This window comes from Pinus tabuliformis, chromosome 5_2 (genome assembly GCF_031772625.1).
Source record: "Pinus tabuliformis cultivar Carrire ecotype Pingquan chromosome 5_2, CPIR1, whole genome shotgun sequence".
Taxonomy (NCBI): Eukaryota; Viridiplantae; Streptophyta; class Pinopsida; order Pinales; family Pinaceae; genus Pinus; species Pinus tabuliformis.
The window spans coordinates 368749821-368775169 of record NC_142306.1 but is presented as its reverse complement, the minus strand read 5'-3'; the positions used below and the strand labels follow the sequence as shown (position 1 = coordinate 368775169).

At 39.9% G+C, this 25349-nt stretch overlaps 1 protein-coding gene across 2 annotated transcripts in view; it reads left to right on the top strand.

The window, feature by feature from the left end:
- The window catches only part of LOC149158987 (ethanolamine-phosphate cytidylyltransferase-like), a 298370-nt gene extending 273266 nt beyond the window's left edge, over positions 1-25104 (top strand). For both annotated transcript variants that reach the window (XR_016261737.1, XM_089436387.1), the window contains exon 9: positions 24489-25104. Coding sequence is in view for 1 of the 2 variants with exons in the window: in XM_089436387.1 (XP_089292513.1) it covers positions 24489-24560 (72 nt within the window). In the remaining variant the exon portion in view is untranslated. The remainder of the gene's footprint in view (positions 1-24488) is intronic.
- The last annotated feature ends 245 nt before the right edge of the window (positions 25105-25349 follow it).

The following is a 25349-nucleotide window of genomic DNA, read 5'->3' as shown; positions in this document are numbered from 1 at the left end:
GAAGGAACATGTTCTGAAGACCTTTTAGCCATAAAGGCGTAAAAGGCAGAATCTGTCTGCTCGGAATGTTCTGCAACATTCGCTGTCTGATGTGACCCTCCCTGTTTCTTTTGTTCAGCAGCAATCCTCTGCCTGCAGTCTTTCTTCATGTGACCGAACTTGTGACAGTAATTACACTGTACACTCTTCTTCCTGTTAGGATCAAAAGACTGAGATGATCCTCTCTGCTGAAAAGACTGAGAGGACTGATATTTTGCAGCAAATGCATTCTCCAAGGGCACTGATGCAGTACCACTACCAAACTGCTGTTTCCACCTATCTTGCTGCAGAAGTTTGGTACATAAATCTAAAAACTTCAGATCAACATTTGTGGTTGTAATGTTGAGTGTTTCAATGAAGTGTTCATAAGATTTTGGTAGACTCTTCAGGGTAATGACTACCATATCTTCTTCCTCCATGGTCCGACCAATGGCGTCGAGCTGATCTCGAATGTCTTTAATTTTGTTGAGATGTTCCTGTAAAGACATATGTTCATCCATCATGATGGAGAACAACTGATTTTTGAGAAAAAAAGCTCTGCTTTTATCAGATGTCTCATGCAATTCTTTCAACTGTTGCCAGATTTCAGCAGCTGTCTTGCCAGAAGGGATCTATGGTAACTGATCATCAGCGACAGAGAGCTTGAGAAGCATAACAGCCTCTCGATTTCTATCATCAAATTTATCTTGATCGGTCCCGGCTGTACCTGGACGAAGCTCTTTGCCCAAAATGAGTTGATCAAGACGCCTGTACTCAAAAATGGTCAGCAGTCTTTGTTTCCAAATGTTATAGTTGCTGCCATTAAAGCGTTGATTTCCTTCTAACATCAAATTGGTGAGCGTGGCCATTTTCTTAAAGAAAATACAGAAGTCTGATACACAAAAAATTGTAGCTGCCTCTTTATCCTGATGTAAATCAAAACAGATTTTGTTCTGGAAAAAAAATTACCCAGCAAAAATATCTCTCCCTGTCTAAAAAAATAGCAATACGGCTGTAGCTGTATCCTTCTTTAGGCAAATACCACAGGACAGAAATTTAATGAATGTAACAGGTCCAAATCATAAGATAAAGCTCGAGATTCCTTTCTCTGTCCAGTTCTGAGATTTTTCCTAAGGGAAGCACAGGTCTGACTGCTGCAATGTCCAGGCTATAAGCAGGTAATTTTCCTTCAAATCTGAGTTGTACTGGAGGCTGTCAGGATCACTATGGGACAAAAATTTGCTGACTGGAAAACAACTGCCGGCAGACAAAAACTGTTTGAAAAATACGTAGATTGAGACAAGGAAAGGGACCCACGTCTGCTTCAACGCTTCACTTCCACAGATCTAAGATATATCAGTTATGATTTTAAGATTTTACGGCTCACAAAATAAATAAAAAATGAACCCACGTCTGCTTCAACGGTTGTATAAAGTCAAATACAAAGCTGATGGAACCTTAGACAAGTATAAAGCTAGGCTTGTGGCTCGAGGATTTTCACAGCAGGAAGGCATCGACTATGAGGAGACTTTTGCTCCTACAGCCAAGATGAGTACTATCAGGCTTGTGCTTGCCCTAGCAGCTCAGTTCAATTGGAAAGTTCATCAGATGGATGTAAAAAGTGCTTTCCTAAATGGTGATCTCCAAGAAGAAGTCTACATGACGCAGCCTCCAGGATTCAAGGTTGCTGGTCAAGAACAGAAAGTGTGTCGGTTAGTTAAAGCAATCTATGGATTGAAACAAGCTCCTCGGGCTTGGTACATAAAAATTGATCAGTATCTGACAGATCAGGGTTTTCAGCGGAGTCCATCTGATGCAAACCTGTATATCAAGCATACTGATGATGATATCTTGTTTGTAGTTGTCTATGTGGATGATCTTATCATTACTGGCAGCTCTGCACATTTGATCCATGGGATCAAACAAGATCTATGCAGAACTTTTGAGATGACAGACTTGGGACTTCTTCATTACTGTCTGGGGGTTGAAGTGTGGCAGACTGAAAATCAGATCTTTCTTTCTCAGTCCAAGTATGCCAAAAATCTTGTGGAAAGGTTCAGAATGCAGGATTGCAAACCGGCCACGACTCCTATGGAACCAGGGCTCAAAATTTCAGCACAGTCATCCTCTCCTCTTGTGGATGAAACTTTATTCAGGCAATTAGTGGGCAGTCTCATCTATCTTACTGCTACCAGACCTGACATCAGTTTTGCAGTAAGCTACATTTCTCGCTTTATGTCAGCTCCTAAAGCTGATCATTGGATAGCAGCAAAGCGGGTGCTACGATATGTGCGTGGTACTTCTGATTATGGCCTCTTATATACTCACAGCTCCACTCCTATTCTCAGTGGCTACACTGACTCTGACTGGGCCGGTTCGGTTGATGACCGTAAATCTACAGCTGGGTATGTGTTTAGTCTAGGATCTGGAGCTGTTACTTGGACTAGTAAGAAGCAACAGGTAGTGGCTCTCTCCTCAACAGAAGCAGAGTATCGGGGAGCAGTTAAGGCCGCCTGTGAGGCAGTTTGGCTTCGTCGTATGCTTGCAGATATGCATGTTTTTCAGACAGGGCCTACTTCTTTGTTTTGTGATAATCAGGGAGTGCTCAAACTTGCCAAGAATCCTGTCTTTCATGAACGAACAAAGCATGTGGAAACTCACTGCCACTACATTCGACAGCTGGTTGAAGACGGCTCAGTTCAGTTGCACTATGTTCCCACCACAGAGCAGCCCGCCGATATTTTTACCAAGCCTCTTGGTCCTGATAAATTTGTAAAATTTCGCGGGTCTATTGGTGTTGTAAATAGATTGAGCATTAAGGGAGGGTATTAGAATATATCTCTATATCTCTATTTAGTAATGCTCAGTCTTTTAGATGTTTCTATTCTTATTCTTTTAGCAGTTTCTTAGATGAAACTGTTTGTTCGATATTCTACATAGAAACCTGATGTTTCTATTCTTGTAAATATCTTTGTATTATCATTGAGCTGTTTGCTCCATGTGAATTAATTCATTCAACATTCTTTTAAACCCGGAAGTTGGGGGATCATCAAAACTCACTGCAAGCAAAAGCAAGGAAAAGAGAAAACAGAAATGGAAAGAGAGGAAGGCAAATACTGTACAAAAGACCAAGTCTTCATGGACTCACCGTAAGAAGGATGGACATGATAATGAACACTGCTGGATCCTGCATCCAGAGCTGAAACCCAAGAAGTTCAAAGGCAAAAAGAAGAAGACTGCTGTAGCTATTCAAAAGGATTGGGAGTCACGTTAGGAGATGAATCAACAATCGCAGCCACAGGTATAAAAGGTAAAAATTATGAAGCATATACTAGTAATTCTGCACAATCTACTGATAATGAAGAAAATGGGAGGAAAACGCATGAGCTTTTTCATATTCGAGTTATTTCCAAGCATTGAAAGATTGATACTTTGTTTGATAGTGGCTCACAATTAAATTTAATTTCTAAAGCAATTGTAAAGAAGTTGGGATTACTAACCACACCTCACAAAAAGCCATATCCATTAGGTTGGTTATGTGATAAAGCACAGCTACAAGTGACTATACAATGTAAACTTAGGTTTTCTTTTGGGTCAGCATTTGTAGATGAGGTTGAGTTAGATATAGTTCCTTTGGATATATGTGGAAGTTCTTACTTGTATGATATGAAAGCTATTTTCTATAGAGCTGAGAACAAATATCAAATCGTTAAAGATGGAATCGAATATATTGTAAGAGCTCATAAACTTAAGAATAATTATACTCTCATAAACTCAGGGCAGATGAAAAGAATTGTAAATTCATGCAAACAATTTTTACTGATGGTTGTAAAGGAAAAGAAACCTGATAAAACCAATGTATTTGAGGGCTTTGATGTTGAATAGCAAGCTGATTTAGAAAAAGTTGTTTCAGAATATGATATACTATTTCAAGAACCTAAAGGTCTGCCACCCAAAAAGGGAATAGTACATGATATTAATTTGCAGCAAGATGCTCCATTGCTTAACATCAGAATGTACAGGTTGTCCGCTTTAGAGAATGCAAAAATCAAGAAGCAAGTACAGGAGCTGCTCGAGAAGGGGTTCATCAGACCTAACACATCACCATGTGGGTCTCCAATTGTCTTGGTGAGAAAGAAAGGTGGCTCATGGAGAATGTGCATTGATTACCGAGCACTGAATAAGATAACGATAAAAAATCGTTATCCTCTTCCTTGCATAGATGATCTATTAGATCAGTTAAAAAAAGTTGTTTATTTTTCCAAGTTGGACTTGCATAGTGGCTATCATCAGGTCAGAGTTGCAGAGCAAGATGCATGGAAGACTGCTTTCAATACAAAGTAGGGATTGTATGAGTGGTTGGTTATGCCTTTTGGCTTAACTAATGCTCCTCCTACTTTCATGAGAGTAATGAACGATGTACTTAGACATTTTCTTGATGATTTTGTCATTGTATATTTGGATGACATTCTTATATTCAGTAAAACATGGGAAGAACATTTAAAGCATGTTAAGCGGACTCTAGATGTTTTGAAAAGAGAAAATCTTTATGTTAAGCTCTCAAAATGTGAATTTGGCAAAACATCTTTGAATTATTTGGGTCATATTGTAGGGGGTGGTGAATTGAAGATAGATCCCTCTAAGGTCGCAATCATTGTAAACTAGCCTAAACCCAAATCTGCTACAAAGTTTAGAAGCTTCTTAGGAGCAGCACAGTATTGGAGAAAGTTTATTTCTGACTTTTCCTTAATTGCAATTCTCTTACATGTTTTAACAGGATTGAACAAGGTGTTTCAGTGGGGAAGCAAATAGCAGAAAGCTTTCGACACCTTAAAAGAAAAGATTAGTACAACACCAGTACTAGCACTGCCCGATCTTCAAAGACCATTTGAGATTGAAATGGATGCAGTGACTATGCCATGGGAGCAGTGTTGATGTAGCACGATAAACCCATATGTTATCGTTCTGAAATATAAAATTCTGCAGTAGTTAACTATCCCACATATGATAAAGAATTGTATGCATTAGTACAGAGTGTGAAAAAGTGGAAACATTGTTTAATGGGCAAAGAGACAGTTATACATACTGATCATCAACCACTTCAATATTTACACTCCCAAACTAAGTTGCAGCAATCAAGACACTATAGATGGATGGGTTTTCTACAACAATTTCATCTAGTCATCAGATATAAAAAGGGCATACACAATAAAGTTGCAGATATGTTGTCCAGACCAATCATAAATGCATCTATTGTAGTTAAGCATAATTCAGTATTGCATGAAAGCTACATTGAACAATATGCTCAAGATATAGATTTTAAAGATGTATATGCAACTTTAAGTCATGGCAAACGAGTAGAAGAATTGGATTATCATGTTAAAGACCAACTCTTGTATCATTTTGGAAAGTTATGCATTCCACAAACCGAAAGAGTAAAGGTAATTCGAGAAGCACACCTTCTCTAATATCAGGTCACTTTGGTGTAAGTAAAACAGTTGCACAGTTGCAAAGATTTTCTTATTGGCCAAAAATGAATGAGACAGTTTCTAGATATGTAAGAGGGTGTACCATGTGTGCTAAAAGAAAGCCCAGCAATAGAAAACTAGGCTTGTACACTCCACTATTAGTTCCTTCTCATCCTTGGGAAAGTGGTTCCATGGACTTTGTTGGGGGATTGAAAACTAGGCTTGTACACTCCACTGTTAGTTCCTTCTCATCCTTGGGAAAGTGGTTCCATGGACTTTGTTGGGGGATTGCCTAAATCTAGGAAAGGTCATGACTATTTATATGCTGTTGTGGATAGGTTCAACAAAATGTGTATTTTAATACCTTGTAACAAACAGAGTACAACTGAACAAATTGCAAAGTTGTTCTTTCAGCATGTATGGGTTCATTTTGGATTACCCACTTCCATTATATCTGATCGAGATACCCGATTTGTTCGGAAATTTTGGTCAAGTTTGTGGGAATTGATGGACACTAGACTGAAAAAGAGCACAACCTTTCATCCACAAACAGATGGCCAAACAGAAGTGGTCAACAGGACAGTGATCCAGTTGCTCAGAGGCTATTGCAGCAAACATCCCAAGCTTTGGGATGAACATTTATGTTACGTGCAACATGCTTACAACCGAGCTAAACATTCTTCTACACAGAGATTTCCTTTTGAGACCTGTTTTGGTTTCACACCAAGGTCTTCCTTGGATTTTGTCTTTGGTAAAGACATAGTGTTTGATGGACACAGTGATGTGGACAAGGCAACCAAGTTCATTGAACAAATCCAAGAGATTCACCAGGCAGTATAGGAACAACTGGAAAAGAGCCAAGCCAAGTACAAGGCAAGGCATGATAAGCATCAGATGGAGCATAGTTTCCAAGTTGGTGATCAAGTCTGGCTATATATCAACAAAGATAGAATGCAAGGTGAAGGTAAGAAGTTGAAGCCAATAAGGTATGGACCTTTCAAGATACTTGAGAAAATTGGTGAGAATGCTTTTCGCCTTGATTTACCAGCTTACATGCACATCTACTCAGTTGTTAATGCAGACAGCTTGAGACTATTTGAACCTTCATTGATTGAAGATCCCGAAGAGCAGAGTCAATTGCCTTCTATTGATGATCTGTTGCCTGAATATCTTAACGAATTGCAGGAAGATACAGTTTTGGATCGGAAGGTGAGAACTACGCGCAAAGGGGATGTGGAGTACCTCAGGATTGGACTCAAAGGTTCAAAGCCAAGTAGTGCAAAATGGATAGAAATTGGGCAAGCGAGGAATCAGTGCCCTCACTTCATGGATGCTTAAAAACCAACTTTTGGTGGCCCAAAAGATTTTTCAGTGGGAACGCCGTGATCAGAATTGGATCCCAAACACTCTCTAAGTTTTCATAAACTTTTTCGAGTTATGCCAAAAGATTCAAGTCTTAGAAAGATTAAGCTATCAGAAGGAATCCTCGTGACAATTGCAATTTGTGATAAGCGCGGAGCAACGAGGACCCTTGGTCGAGCGCGCAGACCATTGGCCCATGGTAACGCACACTGGCGCAAATTGGCAAAACCAGAGGCTAATTCAAGAAACGGGGGTAGTTTCTGATACGCGATTAGTGCTAAAGTGCTAATTGCGTATCGCAGGGTGTCCCCCTCAGTGAAGGAAAGCCTTGAGCGCTCGGACCCGAAATGACTATGAAATGTGGAAAGTAATTAATTCGGTTCCATAGAGCGAGATTCCACAAAAGCGGCAGGATATCGAAAGGCCTTGAGGCAGTAAGCAGTTTCAACCAAGTCCTGCCCAATGCCACACATTGAGTGACACGCGTCCGGCGGAAGAGAGAAAACTGTTCACATCGGACGGGTAAACATCATGCTACTTACCCACCCGATATGATCGACAACCGTAGGATTTGGGGGGGCCTAGATAAACGACGGAGGCGTGTCCCGATAAATGACCGGATTTGACAAGGATATAAAGCAAGATTACATGGGATTTGAAGTTCGACGTGGACGATGAGTTGGCAAAAGATTTGTGTCGCGGGCAATCTTGGAGCAAATGGAAATAACAACCGTTCAAATGTGTCCAAGGAACCCGACACACTCACCTGTTGCAGAATAGGTGGCCACCTCCTTGTGAAGCATTACACAGTGATGATGACGCAGAACAGGGGAATTCAAACGGACAGAGGCAGAAGAACCAGAATGCCGGGAAGCGGAAACGAACCGACAGAAAGTAGATTGGCTTTAAAGCCATGAACTGACAGAAGCAAAGGACAACACAGAGGAGAGTTAGTTAGACACAGAAGCTAAGAGCAGAGAACAAAGAGAAGAAGCTGAGCTGACTTGAAGGTAGCATCGAGCCAGACAGAGCTAGAGAGAGTCAGAGAGTCTGTGTACTCCAGAGAAAGCTTGAGAGGTTCAAGTGAGCTCCTCAGTATAGGCCTGTCTTGTATGAGTCTCAGATTGGGCTCGTACTATTGTGACCAATAGAGGTCGAGTTTCAGTAAGGAGAGTCTGTGTACTCTAGTCCTACTGATTCATATCTGTTGAGTGAGACTCAAATTGAGCTCAATGTTGTAAAAACTCTGCTTTGAAAACATAATAGAGAGGCCACCACTGAAGGCTGGACTAGGAGACGTAGCCCAGGAGCATTGGGTGAACTCCTTATTAAACTTGTTGTGTTTACATGTTTGCTTGTTATGTTTTCTCTAACTGCCTCAATGTCTATGTATTTCGCAATTTTATCAATCCATTGCATAAAGTAACATAGGCACATCCATGCACATGAGTCTGTAATACCTTTAATTCTTTGTCCTGGGTAAATTCCAGATCACTTGGTCTTCGCCGTTCTCCCTTGTACTTCTTGAGTGGATCTGGATCCGCGGGCTCAACCACCACGTTGTCGATGTAGGCCTTGAGAAAATGCTCATCTAGAAGGCATGACATCCTTGCCTTCTAGATCACATAGTTGGATGCCCCATCCAACCTGTCTTGATCTCTCAACCCACTGGCTGCCATTTCTGCCAAATAGAAAGTCGAATGACCTCCTCTCTCCTCTGTGCAACACTAGACTGGCCTACACAGTCCCTTTTGGAGCTTGTAGATCTGTCTCTCTCCACTGCTGCTCAACTTAGTGAGAATTCAGACTCCTTGGCTAGAAGTCCTGTGAGGAAGAATTCCCTCAACTGTGTCTCTCTCTTCCCCCTGCCGTCTTTCTGCCCAGCAACTGACTGCAGAAAACTATGTCCCGCCAGAAAAACCTCTTCTTCGCTAAATTTTCTATGTTGCTCCCTCTGACGTTGGCAAACTTTGATCTCGAGGTGTTACCTCTCTGTCAACTCACCTAGAGAGAGACCTTTCCTTGAAAATCTTTGCCCTTCGGTTTGGACTGCGCAATCCCTCTGGGGATTCGATTTGCTGCCCATGCAGTAGTTTGATCCTCCTTCTCTTCAGCATTGGATCTTTTGGCTTTGTTCTTCTTGCTTCCTTGAAGGTCGAGTTTGATGCTGCCTTGATTGGGTTGTTTGGAGTTTGACCATTGACTTTAGGTCTAGTTAGGGCGTTTTTCACTGCTGTTGAGTATGGAAAAATTGTAGACTTTGACTTGCTGACTAGATTTGACTTTGAGGCTCATCTTTTGGTTATTGATTGGTTGATCTCTTGGATGGTCAAAGATTTGACTTTGACTCTTGATCGATGAATTGGAACATTGTAATCTTTCTGCTAAACATTTGATGACAATCTAATAGAAGACGAAAAGGTTCCCCACTTGTGGGGTTTTTCCCTGGTCTTTGACCAAATCTTGTATCTCTTGTTATTGCTCTTGATTGTCTTCTACTACATCTTGAATATCTACAATTGCTCATTATTACTGGAAGATTAATTTTGTTTAAAAGTGATTGCTAATTGAAGAAAGAATTGGGCTAAGTAATTGTAATAGCATAGAACAATGGAAAATTAATACCTTTTGACAATTCCATTTTGTTGAGGATAGTAGGGAACTATCAACTCCCTCTTAATTCTAGCATCCCTGCAGAAAGCAATCAGCTCCTTGGATACATACTCTACTCCATTATCAGATCTTAAAGTCTTAATTCTTCTTCCTATTGCATTTTCAACTTATGCCTTGAATTCCCAAAGCTTTTTAGATACTTCATCCTTGGATTTCAAGAAATAAATCCATGTTTTACGAGAGTATTCATCAATAAAAGTGGCATAATACAAATGACCACCCAAGGATTTGTCAAACATAGGCCCACAAAAATCAGAATGCAAAAGATCCAAGATTCCGTTGGATCTACTATCACATTGTCCTTTGACATTTTTCCGAAGAGCACATCCTTTGCAAACTTCATCATGTTCAATCTTGATTTCAGGAACACCTTTAACAAAATCCTTCATTCTAGACAAAGCTTTATAATGAACACGAGCGTACCTTTGATGCCATAGTTCACAAAGATCAGAGGTGTTGTGTGTGAAGGCCTTAATGGAGCGTCCAAGGAGACGATATAGGCCTCCAATTTGTACACCAATGACTTTGGCAGATTCAAAGGAGGAATCTTCCATACTAGAACTTGTCCATCAACAAATGCAATTCTATATCCTTTGTCTTCAAGAGATGAAATGGACAACAAAATCTTCTTTAAACCAAGAACATATAAAATGTTGTTAATAGAGACATTACTTCTTGATTCCAAATGGAAGGATGATGAACTAGTGCCCTTGACTTCGTACTTTCCATTCTCTCCAAGCTCAAACCTTTGAGCTATCTTCTTTTCAACCAATTGAGAGAGATTCTCACGATTTCCAATCAGGTGCCTAGGGGCCCTACTATCCACCAACCAAATTTCATCATGACCTGCAATGGAACCTGTAAAGGCAGAATGAAATGAATATGCATCATTAGAATCTCTCTTTCTAGGGATCCTCTTCTGTGAGGGTTCATTAAGGTTAGTCTTAGAAGCATGGTGCTTCCCTTTCCTTTTTCGTTCATCATCCCTTTGAGGATCATTCCTTTGAGGACACCTATTTTGATAGTGACCATATGCTTGGCAACAATAACATTGAACATTTGTCATCTCTCTTCTTTCTGTAGAGGGAGGAGGATGTCTTCTTTGTGGAACGGTCCTCTTCTTGGAGCGGGTCTTGAATTAGGTCGTCTACATGTACTTCTTTGAAATCTTCCAAAGTTTCTTCTACCTTTGCTATTCTTTGAGTGGGATGCAAAAACTTGAGAATCTTCACCTGAATTTGGAATCTTGCCTTTGGATAGGAGCCTTGATTCTTCTTGAGTGCAAGCTGTTGATTTGGGGTAGCATCGGATGTGCTCTAGCCATGAAAATTGGTGGAGAGGCTAAAGCACATGAGATCTCCAAGACCCAGAAATGGTTTGGACAGATTGTACCCGGTTTGGGAGATATTAAAATAATTAATATTTTTAATGGAGTTCCTAAGTCTAAACTTAGGAAAAATAAAATATTAATGGGTATTAATATAAAACTGGGTTAGAATGTTCCAAAGGATAAGGATCAAGCCAAATCTAATCTTAGCCATTGATTAGAGATTTAGTATCGGCCATTGAAGGACCAATGAGAAAAGTATAAGAGGAGGCTTGAGGGTCAGTTGGAGAACACACTAGAGTGATCAATCATTCATTTTGCTAGAGCAGGGTTGCTAAGCAAAGTTGCATCAGTGATCAACAACGAGTACGGGGCAGAGAGGCAGAGACAATATCGAGAGAGTAGCGCAAAAGCAGAGAGAGCGAGAGTAGTAGCCAGTTCAGGCCCCGCAGAGCCCAGCAGAGACAACGCAGAGGCCAGAGGGACTGCGTCATCCACGCAGAGGCTGCTGGAGTGACGTAGAGGGTCGCAGAGGCTGCTGGAGTGACGCAGAGGGTCGCAGAGGCTGTGCAATGCCTTAGAGGGCTGACGCAGAGGCCAGAAGGGCCAGCACTGAGCTTCAGAGTCGCCGGAGAGGGTTTTGTGGGATAGGTTTTGTGAATACCTGTTTCCGAAAATAGAGGTATTGCTGCCATGTATTTTTATCTGTTGGGTGAGCCGGTTAGACACCCAGTTGTACTAAAGGAAATACTGCATAATAATATACCTTCAGAGTAGCTGCACTGGTTTTCCCACTTTGGGTTTTTCCGGGGACATTTGTCCAAAAATAAGGGTGTCACTTATGTGCTTGTTTTCTTTTAGTTGTTGATATGTAGATGTTGTGACTGTATTGTGTTTATTTCAGTATTTAGATGTATTAAATAACTTGTTCGAATTTAAACAAGTAGAAGAAATAAACTAGCTGAATATAGATTAATTTTCTAATGGATAGACTTAGAAAATTCAACATGGTATCAGAGTGTGGTTGTAGATCATAGGAAAGCTGAAGCCATCAGCTGAGCAGAGCATTTGCAACAGATTCAACTGTCCCGAGAGACAGAGCTGATCCTTGCAGAAAGCGACAGAGGAAGGGTTGACGCCGAGGGACTGCATCATTAGTCTGGGCCTGATAGAGGCCAGTGCAGAGGTTGAGGAGGGAAGAAACAGGCTCATGTAGAGCCCAGGAGGGGCAGTTTGCGAGAGCAAAGCTGGTGGGTCACTGTGGTTAGAACAATACCTGATAGGGCAAGGCCAAGGTAGAGGGGGTTGCCGCCGAGGCAGATTTCTAGCCAAGGAATCCGGACCAGTGTTGTAGTTGCACAGATGATCGGAGAGGGGCAACTTGACGTTGGTAGAAGGATTTCCAGGAGGGAAATCAAGACTCAGAGGGAGTCTAGAAGAGAACTTCCAGACAGGAAGTAGAGAGACTCAGCAAGATTCGAATTGAGAACTTTGAGATGGGAAGTAGAGAGACTCAGTAGGAGTCGAATAGAGGACTTCCAGGAGGGAAGTAGACAGACTTGGAGGAGTCGACAGAAAAGTAGCGAGATGGCCGTGAATGGGTTGAGAGATAAGGACAGGCTGGACGGAGTGTCCAACTTTGTGGTCTGGAAGGCTAGGATCTTGTCCATTCTAGATAGACATCGCATCAAGGGCTTCGCCTTGAGAGTAATGGCTATCCCAGTTGACCCGGTAGCTAATGAAAGGTACGAGGAGGCAATGGCCAAGGCAAAATGCATCATCCTTGATGGGGTCAAGGATCATGTGGTCCAACATATTGCCGAGAAGGAAACGACAAAGGAGATGTGGGACACCTTGAAGATGTTGTACCAGCATACTTCCGTGCAGAGGAAGATGCTCCTTGAGAATCAACTAAGGTCATACCAGATGCAGAAGGGAGAGCAGATAGATCACTTCCTCAGTAGGTTGCAGGAGATCTAGGACCCATTGACTTCCATAGGGGCCACGCCAGATCAGGAGTTGATGGTAAGGACCACACTTAACGCAGTGTCCGAGGAGTGGGAGATATTTGTGCAAAGCGTGCTGGGCAGGGCGAGTCTTCCAGATTGGGAAGAACTATGGGCGGCTCTTCGTCAAAAGGAGATCAAATGGCTAACCAAGACGGGAGGTAGCAGCAAAGGAGTCTATATCAAGATGGAAGAGGAAGAGGATGCAGCTCTGGCATTTGCGGGAAAGCAGGAGAAGAGGAAGAAGAAGGACCTCTCCAAAGTCAAGTGCTTCCACTGTGGGGAATTGGGTCACTATGCGAACCAGTGTCCGAGGAAGAAGAACAAGGGAGAGGCTTCTGAGTCTAAGGCAGCGCCAGTGAAGGCGGAGAAAGAAGTCTAGGAGGATGAAAATTGTGCATGAGTGCTCATGTGCCACTTGAGAAGAAGTGGGGAGACATCGAGCGATGAGGGGCATGATCTTTGAGGTACCCAATCTCTTGGATTATACCTTACTACTCGAGCTCTTAAGAGGAGTAGCAGGACTAGCGGATGTTGGTAGAGACAGATGCGGGTGAAGCAGCAGAGAATGCTGCAGTGCAGGAGTCTCAGAACAATGCGAGGCTAGCAAGTTTCAACAATGCGAGAGGCACGAGAATGTTGCACAAGTGCAAGATGGCACAGAGAGGTGTGCAACAATGCGAGATGCAGGGAGTTGTTGCGGCAACGTAGAGGTCAGTAGAGGAAGCACTTGTTAGCAACAGAGGGAGCTTCAATATCAAGAGTGTTTCTAGCCTGATAGGGATGTTAGAAGTTGGGTGGATCAATTACTTACTTCTCAGTAACTGAGTTGCAGTGCAGTAGCACGATGCAGCACGATGAGAGGGGGATGCAATGCAGATGCAGTGCTGGGAGGATGGACTAGCAGCAACACGAATGTAGAGGGAGCTGTCGTACGGATGTAGCAGTGGTAGTGGCAGGGCCATGGGCAGCAGTACAGGATGCAACAGTGTAGAGGATGTTGGGCAGGGAGGCCTAGCATCAACACAAGGATTGGTGTTGGATGATCAGGGTAATGCTCAGTGAGGAGTATTACTAGAGCACAATCCTCGCTAAGAGGGAGTGTTGATTTGGGGTAGCATCGGATGTGCTCTAGCCATGAAAATTGGTGGAGAGGCTAAAGCACATGAGATCTTCAAGATCCATAAACGATTTGGATAGATTGTACCCGGTTTGGGAGATATTAAAATAATTAATATTTTTAATGGAGTTCCTAAGTCTAAACTTAGGAAAAATAAAATATTAATGGGTATTAATATAAATCTGGGTTAGACTGTTCCAAAGGATAAGGATCAAGCCAAATCTAATCTTAGCTGTTGATTAGAGATTTAATCTCTGTTGTTGAAGGACCAACGAGAAAAATATAAGAGGAGGCTTGAGCGCCGTTGAAGGACCAACGAGAAAAGTATAAGAGGAGGTTTGAGGGTCAGTGGGAGAACACACCAGAGTGATAAGTCATTCATTTTTCTAGAGCGAGGTTGCTAAGCAAAGTTGAATCAATGATCAGCAGCGAGGGGCAATGAGTATGAGGCAAAGAGGCAGAGACATTACCGAGAGACCAATGCAGAAGTAGAGAGAGTGAGAGCAACAACTAGTTCAGGCCACACAAAGCCCAGTAGAGATAGCGCAGAGGCCAGAGGGATTGCGTCATCCATGCAAAGGCTGCTAGAGTGACGCAAAGGGTCCCAAAGGCTATGCAGTGCCTCAGAGGGCTGACATAGAGGGTCCTAGGGCTGACTCAGGTCAGCAGGAGGCTGATGCAGAGGCCAGAAGGGCCTGCGCTGCGCTTCAGAGTCGCCGGAGAGGGTTTCGTGGGACAGGTTTTCTAAATACCTGTTTCCAAATATAAAGGTATTGCTGCCGTGTATTTTTCTCTGTCAGGGGAACCGGTTAGGTACCCAGTTGTACTCAAGGAAACATTGCATCATAATATACCCTTAGAGTAGCTGCATCGGTTTTCCCGAATTGGTTTTTTCGGGAGACGTTTGTCCAAAAATAAATGTGTCACTTGTGTGCTTGTTTTTTTCAGTTGTTGATCTGTTGATGTTGTAACTGTATTGTGTTTATTTCCGTATTTAAATGTATTAAATAACTTGTTCGAATTTAAACAAATAGAAGAAATAAACCAGCAAAATACAGATTAATTTTCTAACGGAAGGAAGGTTGATTTTCTTTGCCACTAATGCTTGTTGCAAAAGAATCCCAAGATTCAGGAAGACCACCCATTGCTATAGCTACTAATTTTTTGTCGGATACTTGTTCATCAATAGCTTTGAGTTGATCTCTTAATTGAGATATTCTTACAAATTAGGATACCACAATATCATTCTTTGTCATCTTGACATCACAAAGTTGACTCCTTAGACTTATAGATTGATTGATGTTATTGATGGTGTACAATCCAATAAGGGCATCATACATCTCCTTGGAATATTTATGATCAACAATATAAGGAATCAAATGATCTCTAACAGATTCCACAATGATGCTCATGGCCAAGATGTCATCTTCCTGAAACTTGTCTTTTCTTGCTTGATCAATTGGTTCAATAAATTTTCCCAAAACAATACCCAAGACCTTATGCCTTGCAAGCACTAGGTCAATTCTAGTCTTCCATGCCCTGAAATTTGTAGCTCCTTCAAGCTTGTTCTCTTTCTTTATGAAAGAATTCATGATGAAGATCACCATCAAAACAAAAGATGTAGAATCCCAATGCTCTTCAAGGTGATGTCAATGCTCTTTCCCATCACCAAAGCTCTGATACCATGTTGATTTTCTATTGCAATCAAGATTAGTAAAATTTTTCAAATTGATACCTACTTCTAATGATAAAATGAGACTTCTTTAGTGCATTTCAATCATTAAACAATTATACATGAAAATTTCAACCATTAACTTCTTCAATAGAGCAAGAGAGCATAATAAACAATGAGACAAGAGACACAAAAATTGTTGGGTCCCTATAATACTAGTGATTACCCCATTACTATTGTAGTTGTAACCCTTATTAATATTGTTGTGCCCCTATTATCCCCATATTGTTATTACTGTGCCCCATAGAATCCCTCTATTGTTATTTTTGTGGCTTTATATTATTATTGTTAGGTCGGCTGGGTTATATTGTGAATCCTTATACTCCTATATATAGAAAGGAGGTTTTGTCATTTGAACCATTCAAGAATTGTTCATTTATGTAATGTAAAGGAGGTTGCCCCCTCGAAGAGGCTGAATTTTAAGGCGTTGATCTATTTTTTCTATCTTTTTCTTAAGCTGGTTTCATAACATTTGGTATCAGAGCTTTGGATTCTAGGATTTCGCTGCTCCAAACAGGTCATCGTGGCATTTTCGCTAGAATTTTTTTCTACGACGTTTAAGAAGCTAAAAAAAAAACCCATTTGAGAAGACATCGCGCTGAATCTCGGGTCCAAATTTCAGAGCTTTTCGCGCTATATTTGCGGAGATATGATATGAGGAACTTGGTCTTTTTGCAGACTCCTGAATTACATTCCAAACAGGTGACCTGGGGAAAATCGTCATGACTTTCTCTCTGAGCATCGGATTGAAATTTCGTAAGAAGCTACAGAAAGAGGACAGACTGTAGTTTCTTGTATATCTTTTTCAGAGCCAAATGTAGAAACAGGGACACGTGGCACGTCGTACAAGTTCGCTCTACTGAACTAGTCTATAATCAAGTCACCGTGGGAGATTTGACATAACTCTTCTTTGGAGAATCCAATTAGGATTAGACAGGTGGCATTGGAAAGAGGACACAGAAGGCTATTACGAGTCGTAATTTCAGAACTGGATGATCATAAATTACAAAGATACATTAGAGACAATATCGAGCTCCTACAAAGTGAAAAAAGATGTGTGGATTTTTTTAAATTTTTGCTTAAGCTTGGTTTGAAAAATTATTTTGAAGGAATTCAAAGGGCATAGTAGAGCATTGTTATCGGTAAATGATGTCCAGAGGAAAGAAAATGCAAACACCTAGTAAGCAACCTGAAAGCAGTAGCATGACTCATGAAGAAGAGGAAGAAATGCTACATGATATATCAAAATTACAAGACCAAGTGCAACAAATGTCAGTCTCACAAAAGCTAACAGAAGCTAAGATAAATGGCATGGAATCTAAGATAAAGGGTGTGGAAGCCAAGATGAATGGCATGGAAGCTAAGATGGACGATTGGAAGACAGATTTGAAGACAAACATGGAAGAATTGAAGATAAATATGAATAAGTTGCTACAAGAAATGGTCACTAATGGTGAAAGGGTAGTAAAGGAAACTCATGATGAGAACAAAAGAAATGTTAATCATGATTCCATAGACCCTAATGTTGGATCGAAGACCCACCATATTCCAAAAATCGATATGAGGAAGTTTGATGGCAAGGATCCCGCAACATGGATATTACAGATGGAGCAATTTTTTGATCTCAATAATGTGCAAAACACACAAAAGGTACGTATTGCAACTTTATATTTGGAACCAAATTAGTTTGTATGGTATCAATGGCTTTGCTCTCGTAAACAAATTATCACTTGGGCAATTTTTACAGAAGAATTGACAGCACATTATGAGGATACAAAAAGCAACACTTTTTTTAGCCAATTGATAAGTCTCAAACAAAAGGGTTCAATAATGGAGCACATTGAGGAGTTCCAAAAATTGAACATAAGGGTAAAAAATATTCCAAAGGAGCATAGAATTGATGTGTTCATAGGGACTTTAAAGGATAATATCCAACATGATGTTCGCCTTTGGGAACCTGATTCATTAGAGAAGGCATTCAGGTTAGCAAAAAAAATGGAAAGCAAAATTATGGCAACCAGGAAGCACACCACTCACAACTATAAAGATGGAAGTGTTGTTGCCCCTAGTCTTCCTGAACCTAAAAGGTTGACACCACAACAATTGGAAGAAAAAAGAGCAAAGGGACTTTGTTACAGTTGTGATAGCAAATACACTAAAGGTCATAAGTGTGCTGAGAAGAAATTATTCTACATAGATTGTGAAGAGGAAGAAGAAAAGGAGTAAGAAAGGTCAAAAGAAGAGGATATACTCCAGGAACAAAGCCTAGATAAAGAAGAAATGAATCCGACCATATCTTGTAATGCATTGGCGGGAATTACCACTCCTCAAACCATCAAGATAGAAGGACAAATCAAGAAGAAAAAGGTAATAGTGTTGATTGATTCAGGAAGTACCCACAATTTTATTCATTGTAAGGTAGCAAAAGAATTGAATTGCTTCTTATATCCAGCACTAGAGTGTCAAGTGATGGTTGCAAATGGAGGAACAATAAATTGCTTGGGAAAGTGCCATAATATCAAGCTATCCATGGGAGAATATGTATTGACTAGCCCAATGCTTTCCATTCCAATGGGAGGTGCTGATGTTGTACTAGGAGTCCAATGGCTACAATCTTTGGGTACAATAGCTTTTAATTTTCAAAAACTTTTCATGAAATTTTCTGTGGAAGGAAAGGAAGTTGAATTAAGGGGTATTGCAGGGAAACCGGGAAAGATAATCAGCTCTAACGGTATGACAAAGCTTCTAAAAAAGGGACAAAGAGGTGTAATTGCACAATTATGTTCGCTAGATGTTTCCACATTGGAATCATCTATTTCTCCAGATCTCCAAAAAGTCTTGAACAATCATTCCAAGGTATTTGAGACTCCCAAAGGTCTCCCACCTATTCGTGATCATGATCATGCTATTCATCTGATTCCAGGAAGTGTTCCTCCAAACATCAGGCCGTACAGATATCCCTATGCCCAAAAGAGTGAAATTGAACGTATGGTTGCAGAAATGCTAGAGGCTGGTATAATTCAACCCAGTCAAAGTTCTTTCTTTGCTCCAGTAGTATTGGTGCACAAGAAGGATGGATCATGGCGCATGTGTCCGGATTATAGGGAGCTCAACAAGCTCACTATTAAAGATAAGTTTCCCATTCCTATCATTAATGAATTACTGGATGAATTGCATGGATCAATTTACTTCACCAAGTTGGATCTTCGTTCAGGATATCATCAAATCAGAATGAAGACTGAAGACATTCCGAAAACAACATTTAGAACTCATGAGGGTCATTATGAATTTTTGGTCATGCCTTTTGGCCTTACCAATGCACCTTCAACATTTCAAGGTTTGATGAATTCAATTTTCAAACCATTCCTTAGAAAATTTTTGTTAGTATTTTTTGATGATATACTAATCTACAGCAAGTCTTGGAAGGATCATGTTGAACATGTTGACAGGGTGCTACAACTATTGGAGGAGAAACAATTATATGCAAAAAGATCCAAATGTTTCTTTGGAGTACAAGAGGTGGAATATCTGGGTCATATTGTATCTCATGAAGGAGTTAAGGTAGACCCTAGCAAAATTAAAGCCATTGAGGAATGGAAAATTCCCACATCCATAAAGCATCTGCGAGGATTTCTTGGGTTGACAGGGTATTATCGCAAGTTTGTTAAGAATTATGGGAGAATAGCAGCACCTCTAACAACATTATTGAAGAAAGATGCATTTTCATGGACTCTAGAAGCAACAAAGGCATTCGAACATCTTAAAGAGGCAATGTGCCAAGCACCGGTCTTAGCTACATCAGACTTCACAAATGCAAGATGAACTACCCATTGCTTTTGAAAGTCGTCCAATCAAGGGAAAGTTTTTACACAGCTATTTATGAGAAAGAAATGTTGGCAATACTCCATGCACTTAAGAAATGGCAACCCTACCTAATGGAAAGACACTTCAAAGTAAAAATGGATCATGATAGCCTTAAATACTTTTTAGAACAAAGATTATCCTCTGGAGAGCAACAAAAGTGGGTCACAAAGATGTTGGGTTATGACTTTGAAATTATCTACAAAAAAGGGAAGCAAAATGTGGTGGCAGATGCACTCTCAAGAAAGGATGAGGATGTGGAAGCATTGTTGTGCGCCATTTCTATTATCCAACCAGATTGGATAAATGAAGCAAGGGAGAAATGGAAGAATGACGAAGAAGTGTGGGCACTTATTTGAAAGTTACAACAAGATTCCAGTATGTCCGATACATTTAGCTGGCAAAATGATTCGTTATGGTACAAAGATCGCTTATACCTCTGTAAGAATTCCCAGCTAAAACAAAAGATTCTTATGGAATTGCACACTTCTCCCTTAGGAGGGCACTCAGGATTTTTAAAAACTTACCACAAGGTCAAGAAGGAATTTTTTTGGGATGGCCTTAAATCAGATATTCAAAAGTTTGTGGTGGAATGTTTGGTTTTCCAACAAAATAAAGTTGAAACAATTAAGACACCGGGTCTATTACAACCTTTATCCATTCCAAGCCAACGTTGGGAGGAGGTTTCAATGGATTTTATCACAGGTTTACCCAAGTCTGAGGGAAAGAGTGTCATCATGGTGGTAGTTGACAAACTTACCAAGTATGCACACTTTTGTGCATTATCACATCCATTTAAAGCCAGTACAGTTTCTACTGCATTTATGGAAACAATTCAAAAGCTACATGGAAACCCAAAGATTATTGTAAGTGACAGAGATCCCATTTTCACTGGAAATTTTTGGACAGATTTATTTTCTTGTCTTGGTACTCAGTTAGCTCGTAGCTCATCTTATCATCCTCAATTTGATGGGCAAACGGAGATAGTAAACAAATGTTTGGAAGGATATCTTCGTTGCTTTGTATCTGATAAACAGACACAATGGGTCAAATGGTTGCCTCTGGCTGAATGGTGGTATAACACTTCCCTCCATACAGCAACAAAAATGACCCCATTTATGGCACTTTATGGGTATCAGCCACCATCCATCACATCATATTTAAGAGAAAATTCTAAGGTTCAAGCAGTGGAACATCACATCAAACATCAACAACAAGTCCTCCAACTCTTAAAGGATAACCTCGTGTTGACACAGAATAGAATGAAACAACAGACAGATCAACATCGTAGCGAAAGAAGTTTTGATGTAGGTGATTGGGTATTCCTATGGCTAAAACCATATAAACCAATGTCCCTCAAGCAAGCTAAGAAGGATAATAAATTATCACCAAAGTATTATGGTCCATACAAGGTGTTGCAAAAGATTGGTACTATGGCATACAAATTGGAGCTTCCTGCAGCTTTTCGATTGCACCTAGTTTTCCATGTTTCATGTTTAAAGAAGGTTATAGGCGACAAGCTCCCAGTTCAAACAATATTGCCAGAACTTGACGAGGAAGGAAAAATTATATTGGAACCGGAAGCAGTCACAGAAACAAGAACTCGACAACGACGAAATCGATCAATTTCGGAGTATCTTATCAAGTGGAAGAACTTATCCGCTGAAGATTCCACATGGGAGGATGATAATTTTATACAGAAGCATCCAGAACTTCTCAAGCGTTGAGGACAACACTTTTTTGAAGGAGAGGCGCATGTTGGGTCCCTATAATACTAGTGATTACCCCATTACTATTGTAGTTGTAACCCTTATTAATATTGCTGTGCCCCTATTATCCCCATATTGTTATTACTGTGCCCCATAGAATCCCTCTATTGTTATTTTTGTGACTTTATATTATTATTGTTAGGTCGGCTGGGTTATATTGTGAATCCTTATACTCCTATATATAGAAAGGAGGTTTTGTCATTTGAATCATCCAATAATTGTTCATTTATGTAATGTAAAGGAGGTTGCCCCCTCGAAGAGGCTGAATTCTAAGGCATTGATCTATCTTTTCTATCTTTTTCTTGAGCTAGTTTCATAACAAAAATTTTGGTCAATGACAAGGGGAAAACCCCAAAGGGGGAACTTAGTAATCTTTCCTTATGAGAGAGAGTTCAATTCATCAAAATGTAGATTAGAATATTCTAGTGAAAATGTCAATCTCTGACCTTAATAAATGCCAAGTCAAATTGTCAAATGAGAGAGAAAAATCAAAGCATTGTCCAAGTCAAAGTCTACAACAAAGGGGTTGAATTTTGGTCAAATCACAATCAACGAACCATACTCAAAGTCTCTATCGAATCACAAAAGTTGACCTTTGGTCAACTCTCGGTCAACAAGCCAAAACAGGAGAAAATCTTCGGTCAACCACAGTCAACGAACCACAGATAATTTCGGCCTCCAAGATCAGTCAAAAGTTCAGTCAAACATCTATAGATAAACCCAAGTGGACACTGGTCAAATAGAAGTCAAAGTCAAATAGATGGTCAACGCAAAATGAATTTTCTTCTTCTCCTCACATGTGAATATAACTCCTTGTGTTGGTCAAATGAGATGTGATGGATGGATTCCAAATGAGGTGAATCAAATGCCAATTTATATGAGTGCTAGGAGATGGGTTTTGACCATAGGGTCAAATCTCTTCATGTTGTGGGGCCGACTTGAGCAAATGAGGCCGACTTGGTCAACATGAAAACTACAAAATTTCTCCTTTGTTTTTCCAATTAAAATACCGACTGAAGCTACCAATTTTCAACACATGATCTTAATTGGGTGAGGGGATTATTCTTCCTCTTAGTTCTAGTCTCAAACCCTAATCCATAAGGAAAATAGGTCAACCCTTGGAGATCTTCTTCTAGACCTCATTGCCATCTAATTCACCTTGACTGCGTTGTTCTAGTTGGATTTGGCAGTGATCTCTGTGTCCCTTAATCACTTATTCTAAAAACCCTAAAAACTCTAACTGTTATACTAAGGCTACTCTCGACTTCACATTGTGCTTCATTGCTTGGTCTTGGTAATCCTAGTAGGGATATTCCCCTTGAGTTGGAGGAGAGTTGCCGAAAGTGTAGAGTATAAGTTGCTAAGGTGATAGTGGTGACCTTCCTAGAGGTTTCCCTTGGATTTTACATTGTCGATTACGGGTTACATCATTACGTATAATTTGGGTGGCAACAAACATTATTGTATTATTTTCCTAGCACATTTTATTGGTTCTTCTTGGAGAATAAAGTGGATTTCAACAAAACATTGCTACTTTTAGCAATGAAGTTGTTGATGAGTTTATTATATTATATTCTTTGGATAAATTAGTTTCTCTAGTAAAACAATTATTATTTTATTATTGAAGAAGAGTTGAATTGAAACCCATATAAGAGGTTACACTCTCTCTTTTTGTATGGTTAAATTGTGGGAGAAATCCTTTGTAGATAGTCGAATATCTTATTGATACTTTAGATGATCAATGAAATGCATTTGTGGATGAGGACATCTTGTCGATTTTAATGCTCTCTCATATTGTTGGAGTTATCTTGACAAATGATTATGGAGTGGTGAATTTGGTACCTATATTCCTTTTCCCTTTATGTTATCGATGGAGTATTATTTATGATTGCATGTCTCTTTACTTTGGAATGAATTTACATAAATCTTCTCCCCGATAATCATGATCTCTTTAAGTGTTGGATGTTATCACTCTAGTAATGTTCTTAGTTGTATTTCTGCAATTTGTAATGGCAAGGACAGAGTTTATGTTGCTCAATTGTTTCAGCCTTATTATCCTCTTTCCATCAGTAGGATTGCTTCCCATTTTAGCATTGTTTTGAGCCCATTCTGAAATGGAAAGACACTAGTGTTTGGTCCTTCTATCCACCTATCTTATTCAATACATAATAACTATTTTACCTGAATTTTCTCTTCACTTCACTTTGAACCTTATTGCATAAGTTATAGTAATCTTATCTTTGGGAAGGTCCCATTGAGCTGGAGGAGAGCCGACCGAAAGTGCCTAAAATGGTTGGTGCAGTGACAGTAGCCCACCTATTAGCTACATCAAAGCCTTGCTTGAGTTTCAGGGCTTTATCTCAAGAAGTGAAGGTTTGTGTGATAACAGTTTCAAAAGGGATAAACTTTAGTAATGCGCTCAAAAAACTTTAGAAAATGGGATATATATATTTTATTGTTATTGTATGTGTTGATATAAACCAGGTACAAGAAAACAAGAGAGCTGTTTCGCAATCGAAGTTCACAGGGCAAACTGTGAGATTTTAGAAAATATCTGAAAGTTATATTTATATACATTCAAACTATTGCTAGAAAACTTCCTAGTCTTTGGTTTTGACTATGTGGCCCTGAAGAGTAAGCATTAGAGGCAATCCATCTGGAACATGTCACATGAAGCAAGCATCCCGTTTTCCCATCTTCACACATTGCTTGGCGGTAGGTCAGATGTATGTTGCTAGAATCAATAACCTTGGTTAAGATTACATTTTACAGCTAATTAAGTGTTGTTATCATAACAAGTATCATTTAATTTCACAGAAACTGAAAATTGAATACTGATGAGCGATAACCATGTGAATGACTACCCACTATGAGACATCTAGAAGTCATATTCCAGATGCTAAGGGGGAACAGCACGTGCTGAATTTTTTTTATGATTGTGTAAGACAAGCGGACAGGGATGGGCAAGGCTTTCAAAATTAAGTGCTGCAATAAGCCTTTCGTAGGATTTGTATAGCATGCCTTATCCATACTGTTTTTATATCTATATTTTGGCAGTATACGTTTCCTTTGTTCAAAATCTTAATTTTTCCCCAGTGATAGACGTCATGTTTTTTAATGAAAATATCTAATAGATTTCTATCTGTATGCAGAAACGCAATGAGAAAAAAGTGGAAAGCGAGAAGCGGTATTATGAAGGTAAAACACATGTTAGTGGCGATTAAGTTTTTGATCTATGTTCTGCACCTGAAATCTGAAATTTCATGCTGAATAATAATGTCTCTGGCATACATTTAACATCATGATCCTCCGTGATTATGCCTACCCATTTAACGGGTGTATCTTTGGAGTATAAATACAGTTTATTGCCAGAGGTTTATTTCACTGGGCTCCATTTTGTCTACTTCCTATTATTTGTGTTTGAACCTATATTGCATGGGTATGGTTGGATACGGGTGCGTGTATGGCCACGACAATGATGGAAATGTTTTAAACTATGGAGATCATCAGGATGCGGGTATTACAGGTATGGGGATGAATGGAAGATGATAGAGCACCCATGCAACTATGGTTTGAACTAATGGCTCATGGTTGTGAACAAATTTTGTTGTGGTTGTATAATTTTTTTTGTCCTTTTTATTTAATCTGAAGAGTAACCTCCACAACGTTTGAGTATTGGAGCTCCATAATTGTGTTTTAGAACTGTTTGTATTGTATTGTAATTTGTCAACAATCTTTTTTATTTCAGGCAAAGTGGAGTTGTAAATCTGTACTTGATTGTGTTCAATATACGCCCCTTTTGATGACTCAGAGATGGAAATTAATTGTGTTTCAGAAACTCAAGTGTCTGCAAAGTGTATAGTTGTGTGGGGTTTGGTAATTGGGTTCTACAACTATTTTTATTACAGCGTATTTTAGCAGTAATCATTTACTGAAGGTCAGATGTAGTTTCTGTATTTCAGTTGATTGTACGTCTTTGATGACTTTTAATAATATATCTGCAATGTGAATGA